The sequence below is a fragment of the Muntiacus reevesi genome, chromosome 2, assembly GCF_963930625.1.
Source record: "Muntiacus reevesi chromosome 2, mMunRee1.1, whole genome shotgun sequence".
Taxonomy (NCBI): Eukaryota; Metazoa; Chordata; class Mammalia; order Artiodactyla; family Cervidae; genus Muntiacus; species Muntiacus reevesi.
The window spans coordinates 263,850,680-263,858,997 of record NC_089250.1 but is presented as its reverse complement, the minus strand read 5'-3'; the positions used below and the strand labels follow the sequence as shown (position 1 = coordinate 263,858,997).

Genomic DNA, 8,318 nt, shown 5'->3' with positions numbered 1-8,318 from the left:
CACGGGGCGAGGGGTCAGCTAGTCAGAATCCTGGGTTCTTGAAGGGAATCAGGGCTCTGACTAGGGGTTAGAGTAGGTGACATCTGGTGACTAGGATTCCTGGGTCCTGAAGGGAAACAGACTTTGGGGGATGGGATTCCTGATTTCTCTGGGGACCATCAGACTACGGAACTCCTCAAGGGAGTTGAGGGTTTGGACTCCTGGAAGGGGCCTATCTTGGTCTCTCAAGAGTAGATGTAATAGGTGTCTAGTCCCCTTGTGGAGGAGGAGGTGGATATATTGATTGCTGATGAAGGCGGTCTCCGTCCCATTGGGGATTGTGACATGAAGGAGGGGAGTCTGGCTTCCCCAGGGAGCTGGAATCCTTGGGTTTCTGAGTCACAAAGGGTATAAGCTATAGGTTTCCGAGGTTGGGGGATACGCTTGCATCCAAAATAGGCTTTGAATCTTCATTGGGGAAAGGATGGTTCTCTGGCGTCTCAGAACTCCTGGCTCCCCAGAGGGCTGTGGCCCTTGCTTCTTCATTCTGGCTGGTGGAAAGTCTCAATGTGGAGCGGGGAATTGGGATCTTTGCGAGAGAACTGGAGACCCTTTCGTCCGTCTTGGGGAATAGGAATTCCATTTTCATTGCCCTAGGGCCAGACAGCCCCTTGACAATCGGGGTGGCCTTTTGCAAGTGGCTCAGCAAATGGCATCCACATGCGGAGCATCGTGAGCATCCCACGTAGGCACGCCTGTACCCGCATTCTCTCTCTTGCACAGTAATAGACTTGCAACCCATCCTGGAAGCCCGGAACACAGGGAGCTCAAACTTCAGTCTCACCCTTTGCCTTTGCTAGGGTGCCCTCCTCTCTGACGCCATCTCTGACTTGGCCCTGTCTGACCTCCACCCTGCGCTTCCCTGTTCCAAATTTCGTCAACCCTCCTGCCTGGATCAAATCTCGAAAGGAAGACCGGCTTTGTTTCTATGTGTCAGCATCCACTGTGCTGATCTTGTTAACACGGCTGTGTGTCAGCATTCTTGGTATCACAACTCTCTTTTGGAACGGTTGCCTTTTAAATCATGAGTTTTCACAGGGTTGAATTTTAGGCTCCAGAGGCAGCAAGTTGGTAGCAAGGCATCTGTCTCTGGGAGCATCCAAATAGAAAAGATAGAAGACTCTGTTTTGCAGGGAGCACTGGCTGCCCTCAGGGTGAGTCGACGCGGCACCTGCATGCTGGCAGGCCCTTGAAGGCAGGAATTCAAGGAAACATGATGAATCTTGGTGTTGCCACTGGCAGAAGCAGAGGAGGTCCAAAAGGCTCCTCAGCTTAGCTGAAGTTCCTACTTGTCTGGATAACGATAAATTTGTTTCCATTGAGGTGAGGAACCATGAAGCCCGGAGAATCAAGTTTGGCTTTCCCTGTGGTATTTCTTGGAGGAGCGAATAAAAAAGTAGAAATTCTGTTGTGCGTCTGTTCTTTGGGTTTCAGAGGGGTGGAAGATACTTGGGATTCTGTCGGCTGGAAGCCTAGACTTCTGGGTCTGAGGGAGGAGGCATGGAGGGTGAGGACCCCAGGGTCCCTGGAGAGGAGGGATGGTGGGGTTGTGTGCAGGATAGAATTCCTGGACACCCCCAAACCTCCGCAGGGACCTTTGGTGCACTTGGGTTTTGTGCCCCTGTCATCTGCCATGAGAAGGCCGTTAACCAGGGAGTCACAGATCCCAGAAGACTCTGGAACCCCACGGAGGTGAACTAGAGTCCCCTTCCCAGACTGGAACCAAACCGACCAGAGCACAGCCAGAAACAAAGCCGCCCCAGATACCTACAAACTCATAGAAAGAAGAGTGTTTCTTTCTACAAGTCTCAATTGGGGCACGGTTTGTTAAACAACATTACTCAGCATGAACAGACTTAACAACTTTGTTGTTTTAAACCACTGAGTTTAGGGACTTGTTTGTTACTGTAGCATAACCCAGACTATCCTGATAGATGCCAAAGTCTAGTAGCTGCCACACATGGCCACTGAGGAAGTGGCAGCTATTAGGATGGTAACTCTTTGGCCAGACACATTGTCCCAGAACCCAGGCTGCCTTCAAGGCGCTAGTGCAGGGTGCTCAGCGACGCAGTGGGGTCTGACTCTGTGTGACTCCGTGGACTGTAGCCTGTCAGCCTCCTCTGTCTGTGGATTCTCCAGGCAAAGATCATGGAGTGGGTTGCCATGCCCTTCTCCAGGGGATCTTCCTGACCCAGGGATCAAACCACGTCTCCCACATTGGCAGGCAGATTCTTTCCCATCTGAGCCACCAGGGAAGCCCCTTAAATGTGCTAGGCACTGCACTAAGTCCTTTTTTCATTTTCTTTCATTTGACTCTTAAGACAGCCCTTTGAGGTTATAGCTATTTTCTCCGCATTTTACAAACATGAAGTCTGGGGCAAGAACAGGTTAACTAGGAGAGGTGATCATGGACTCTGGAGTCTGACCCTCCCAGCTGTTTGACTGAAGGCAAGTGACACCACAATCCTTGCATCAGTGTGTTCCTCTGTAAAATGGGGGCAATACTTTCAGCTTCAAGAGTTGTGATTATGAAATGAGGTACTGCATGGAAAACAGTTAGCATGGGGACCAGGCAAGAAGTAATCCCTTAAGAAAAGGTAGCATCTTCCATTTCTTTCTTCCATAGATAGTGTTCCCAAGGGTTCAGACCCCTGCTTTTCGCATCCCATCTCCCCGAAATGCATCACATCACAAAGACTCAGGATTGTTCTGCTAACTTGTTTAATTTATAGACACATGGGAACTGTAGATATTTCTAGAACTGTAGCTGAGAACGAATGGAGACCAAACACCACATGGGGCTCAGTTTTTCACTCAGCCTTGCCAGATGCCTGGGAGCTTGGATGACAGCTGGTCTTCTTGATGGTCAACAAACGAGAGCCTGAGGGCACCAGGGTCCCAGGCTTGGTGTGGCAGGCGGTCTCCGTACCACAGCCCCGGGCCGCAAATTTGATACCTGCGGAGGGGATTGTAGGCTACAGTCAGGATCTCCAATGCCTCCCTCCTCCTAGTCCAGGGTCACATGCCCCAGCCACCTTCTCCCCCAGATCTTTGGAGCCACTCTCCCCCTTACAATCTGGAAGAGTGGGGCTCCAGTTCTGGGACCTTTTGGGAACACTGTGCCCTCCTCCCAAATTCCAGGTGCCCCTTACCAAGCTGTGCGAGGCCAGACACGGAGACACAGCGGGTCTCCTCACCGACGCAGACCGCGTCCTGAGTCGCAGTGCATGTTTCCTTAAAGGCAGCGAGGCAGGAAGGACACCGAAGGCCATTCTCTGTGTGGTTTCTCACGAACGCTGAAGAGGACGGTGGAGGGCAAGGTAATCGGAGACGTGAGTCCCTTTCCCAACATCACAACCACTCAGGGGACACCAGTTGCTAACGCACACTGCATTTTCAGGAAACAATATTTGACTGCATTGGATCTTAACTGCGGCCTGAGGAATCCAGTTCCCTGACCAGGGATCAAACCCCTGCAGAGAGCGCATGGAGCCTTAGTCAGTGGACCCGCAGGGAAGTCTCTGGATACTGCAGTTCACAGGAGAAGAAACCAAGGCTCAGCGCAAGGAGGACGCTCGTCCCTGGTTACAGGGCAGGTCAGGAGCAGGTGCTCACAGCCGGCTCTGGTGGGAGGAAGGTGGGCAGGGAGGGACTCCAGCTGTGGGGCTCAGCCGGGGCTTACCAGGCAGCGGGTCCTGGTTGCACCCATCGTTCTTGCAGCAGCGCCTCGTGGAGCCCATGTAGTTCTCAGTGTTCATGGTGACGGCGAAGGATCCTGAGTCACACTCGCTGGATTTCGCACACCCCTTGTAGCTGGTCACCGCCAAGGAGCCCTCTGCAGGATGGCCGTGGGCAGAGGGCTTAGTGGCCCCGGTCTGGACCCTTGCCTGGGTTATCTCCCCCACCTTATAGTTTCCCCAGCCCACTGGTGTCTAGAGAGGTCTCTTCCAGCTCCCCACATTCAAGCCCCCTTTCTGCCTGGGTCATCATCTGAATGGATTATCAGGTATGCACCCCATCCTCGCCCTGTCCTCAGGCTGAGCTGGACTCTCCAGAGTGGCCCCTTCCACCCCAGGGCCACCCCACTGCCATCCTGCAGGGGTCGCACCTGGAGTGGTCTTTTCCAGACCACCTGTGACTACCCCCATGCCTGTGTGAATGGTCTCTTCCAGTCTTCAGCCCTCCCCTGACCCCTGGAGTTCCTTCCACCAAATGCTGGGATGGGGCCTGCATCCATGCCCGCTGTCACACCCATTTCCTTCTCCATCTAAGGTAGACTCCCAGATTTCCCAGGGTCACTCCCCAGACTTCCTACCTATGGTCTCTCTGCCCTCCTTGGCTACTCAGGTCTTGCCTGGAGTGGTCTCTTCCAGTCTCCCTGGCCTTCCCCTTCCCCACCACAGATAGGGTGTCTCCTCCAGGCCTAGGCTTTCTGCTCTTTACACCACGTGCTTGGGTGTGTGGGGCTCTGTTGTGCCGGATTCTTTGCGACCTCATGGACTGCGCCCGGGGATCCTCTGTCCTTATATGTCTCTCTCTCTATGACAAATTTGGGAATCCCAGGGTGCCAGGGTCCAGCCTCGGCAGGATCCAGGGGGTACCCTCAGGATTAACGGCGTCGGCGAGAGAGAGAGAAGACACGTGAGACCAGCCTTGATAGAGCCAAGTCTGTGAGCGAGAGCGAGAGCGAGAGCGAGAGCGAGAGAGAGCGAGAGAGACACCAGACGGGGGGTGCAGCAGAGTCTGGCAATGCTGTATTTTTTTTACCGTGGCTTTTATACCCTAAATTAGTACATTTCTAAGGGGGAAGATAGTTTAACATTACATCAGCTTGTTCTTCACGAAACCAGGGTGTTTTCTGCATACTTCTTTGTTTATGAGGGTCTTGTACATTATCTTTTGGCCTTGGGGCCTATTAATATTTTATGCAGGTCAGGTGAATGTAAACCTATTTTCTGTTTCTATGGTGACCTTAACTTAAAGGTAGCAGTCTCATAGGGCAACAGTACAGAGTAGAAGTATAACCTTGTTAACACAAAAATTAATCCTTCTGCAGAAATTGTCAGTTGCGTTTACCTAAGAAGTTTATCCCAGACTGACTCTGCGACTTTGGTGAGGCAGCTTCTGCCTAGCACTCTTGGCTGACAATTAACAACCATCTCATTGTTACCACACTAGGGCTAAGTTCTTATTTTTCTAGATCTTTAACTATATTAACAATGGTTTCTATAACACAATCTTATCACAATAAAACAAAAAGGAAAACACAGCAAGCAAATGTTAACCCAATAGCTACTTTTGGAATAATTTTTCTTGTGTTTTCTAATAGGACTCCTTCACCCCTCAAAAATGCTCTATGTCTATTAGGGCTTTTATATAATCAGGTTCTTTATGCTATTTTATGATTAGGATATTATAAGCAATCATGCATATTAGTACCAAGGGCATAAATACATTTGGCTAAGAAACTACCAGGAAAGGAGTTTAAATTAAAACACTCCTTTCACCCTGGATAATCTCATAAAATACCACCACCTGGGAAACTTATTGATTAAAGTTCTAAATTTATTCTTATTTGGGAAGAGATCGGGAAGGCCTTCTGCCTGTGTCACAGAAATTAGGGAGTAGTCCATAGAGGCAGGCATCAGAAAGACAGATATCATCTTTAAGGTGAGCGCCGAGGGCAGCTTTTCGAAATCCCTGAAAACCTGATATGCCTTGCCTGTCAGGCTTTCTCCTCGTGACCTTGTCATGGATGGGATCTCGTGAGCTGGCCTTTTCGAAACCCCTGAAAACCTGATCCGTCTTGCGTGTCAGGTTTTCTCCCTCATGACCTTATCATGGGTAGGATCTCGTGTGCCGGCTCCCAGCACCAGGGGGTGGAGTGGTAAAGAACCCCCCTGCCAATTTAGGAGATGCAAGAGACGCAGGTTCCATCCCTGGGTGGGAAAGATCCCCTGGAGGAGGAAATGGCAAACCTCTCCAATACTCTTGCCTGGAAAATCCCATGGACAGAGGAGCCTGGTGGGTTACACTCCAAGGGGTCACAAAGAGTCAGACACAACTGAGCTTGCACCCAACTCAAACCAGCCCCCATATCTCCCTCTTTCTCATCAGGAACAATAGCTTAACGTCCCACATCTCTGGGAGACCCCTCGCAGCCCCAGAGAATCAACCTGATCACATTCTTTGCAATTCACCCAAGTCTGCTGTACGCCCACCCCTCACCTTTTACATATTAGATTTCCCCCTTCTCTGGATTTCTCTCTTCCCCCATGTCCTTTGCTTTCCTAATTCCTTCTTTGGTAACAAAGTCTGTATCTGCCCCTCCTCCTCCTCTCTTTGGAGTCTCATCTTCAGAAATGTTTGACCATAGTGGTTTCTGTCATTCCACAAGATTCTCTGTTCAACACCCACCTCGAGATTGCCTTTACCTCTTTCCTGACATACTCATCACTCAAAGGTTCCTCCCCACCCATGGTGGTATCTGCCGTCCACCTCCCCAGCATCTGATACCAGCCCCTGCCCACTTACTTGTGTTGCTCTCAGTCACAACAACCAGGCAGGAGTCTTCATCCCGGGCACAAGTCTTCAGTTTCCCACTGCAGTTGGGACCGTCACTGGTACACACCTCACAGCTTAGCGGGTACCCTGCAGTTAGAGAACAGGGCTCTAGTGAAAGGTGCTGTAGTCTGTGGGCCATGACTCCCAAATCCAGACGGGGATGGCGTTGCGGGCTCTGAAGGAAAAGTTCTGGTGTCTCCCTGGTTATTCAAGGGCAGGACAGTGGCCGCTGAATAGGGATCTGTCGGAAGCTCGGCAGGGATGCCATGGCCCTGAGAGCAAAGCTGCTTTCTGGGGCCGGGCAGAAACCAAGTCGATCAGGGAGCAAGTTTATGTAACTACAAGGCTGGGGACGTGGGATGCTAGACCACCTGATAAATCTAAGGGACCTTGAGGGGTCCTGCTGAAGTTTTCCATGGACTTAAAAAATTTTTTTTATATTTTTAATTTTCTTTTTTATCTTGTTGCCTGTGCTGGGTTCCTGCTTCCTGTTGGTTTTTCTCTAGTTGCAGTTCTGGGTTTCTCATTTGTGTTGGTTTCTCTGGTTGCAAAGCACTCCCTAGTTGCAGTTCTGGGTTTCTCATTTGTGTTGGTTTCTCTGGTTGCAAAGCACAGGCTTAGAGCATGAGCTCAGTAGTTGTGGTGAAGGGTCTTAGTCGTCCCAATGCATGGGGAAGCTTCCTGGACCAGGGATTGCACCCATGTCCCCCGCTTTGGCAGACAGATTCTGCACTGAAGCACTGGGGAGGTCCTTCATGGACTTGTGTGAACCTTCCCGTCCACCTGGTTCTCGGGAGTGGGATCACCTTCCATGTGGGTACCAGGCTGTCTAAGTCTGGGAGGCAGTGGGTGCTCAGGCAAGGATACCAGAGAGGGGATCTGCATCCCAGGTCAAGAAGAAAGATTGAGGACTAAGAGGATAAGGGCCTATACTCCTTGGTCTTGAGAGAGCAGGCAGCGAGGGTCCAGACACAAGGTAACTTGGTCCTGGGGAAAGTGGAGCTGCCTGAACTCCTATATCTGAGGGAGGAGGACACTGGGGACCTGAACTCCTTAGAGTCCTGGGAGAAAGGAAAGTTCTCACCCTCGCCTCATGTTTTTTCATACTAATGACAAATACTAATCATACTCTCTGATTTTCCAGAATTTAGGTGTCTTATTTGGAGACACTGCCTGTGATACAGGGAGCAGAGCCCATCCAAACCCATCCTTTCACAGAGATTTAAACCCACATTTTTTTAGCTCTTCCTCCCTTGGGGACCCAGGCTTTCTGCTTTTTACCCTCTGCCTTCTCCATGAATTTCAGTTCCCAGGACACCTCCTCTTTCCCTTCTCCCTTGAGGACATGGCAGAATGTTCTCTCATACTCCTTGTTTTGAGGGTCCCAGGAATCCAGAGCCCTAGTCACTTACCCAGACCCAGGAGGGTGCAGAGCAGGGTGGCGGCCAGCAGGAAGGTCTCAGGTTTCATGGAAGGCTTCATGATGGATGGATGCCTGACCCTGCATTCCCAGGTCCCCAGCTGTTCTTATAGGGAGCCTAGAAGGGGCGGGTCTGGACCTACCTTACCCCTAGGCTATGAAATGATGATGTAACCCCTGGGGGTAGGTCTCTGCAGCTCTGAGTGGGGGAGACTGAACCAGAATCCAAAAGGAGCAGTGGCATCTTGTCCCAGGCCCCATCTCTATGCAGCCCCAGGCATCTCAGGCTTCCGAT

The 8,318-nt window shown here is 51.0% G+C and overlaps 1 protein-coding gene across 1 annotated transcript; it reads right to left on the bottom strand.

Moving 5' to 3' along the window:
- Positions 1-2,849: 2,849 nt before the first annotated feature.
- LOC136158808 (phospholipase A2 inhibitor and Ly6/PLAUR domain-containing protein-like) lies at positions 2,850-8,085 on the bottom strand. Its single transcript, XM_065920625.1, has 5 exons — positions 8,016-8,085; positions 6,574-6,690; positions 3,722-3,874; positions 3,192-3,335; positions 2,850-2,995 (listed from the first exon to the last, which is right to left on the bottom strand). The coding sequence occupies exons 1-5, from the start codon at positions 8,083-8,085 to the stop codon at positions 2,850-2,852; spliced, it is 630 nt and encodes a 209-aa protein (XP_065776697.1).
- Positions 8,086-8,318: the final 233 nt, after the last annotated feature.

What these genes read in the sequence shown, in the direction of transcription:
- LOC136158808 (XM_065920625.1), bottom strand. Translation starts at nt 8,085, where the DNA reads ATGAAGCCTTCCATGAAACCTGAGACCTTCCTGCTGGCCGCCACCCTG. An exon ending in CTGCACCCTCCTGGGTCTGG is followed by an intron (nt 6,691 to 8,015) that starts GTAAGTGACTAG and finishes CTCTAACTGCAG; the next exon opens with GGTACCCGCTAAGCTGTGAG. An exon ending in GTCTGGCCTCGCACAGCTTG is followed by an intron (nt 2,996 to 3,191) that starts GTAAGGGGCACC and finishes TCCCCTCCGCAG; the next exon opens with GTATCAAATTTGCGGCCCGG.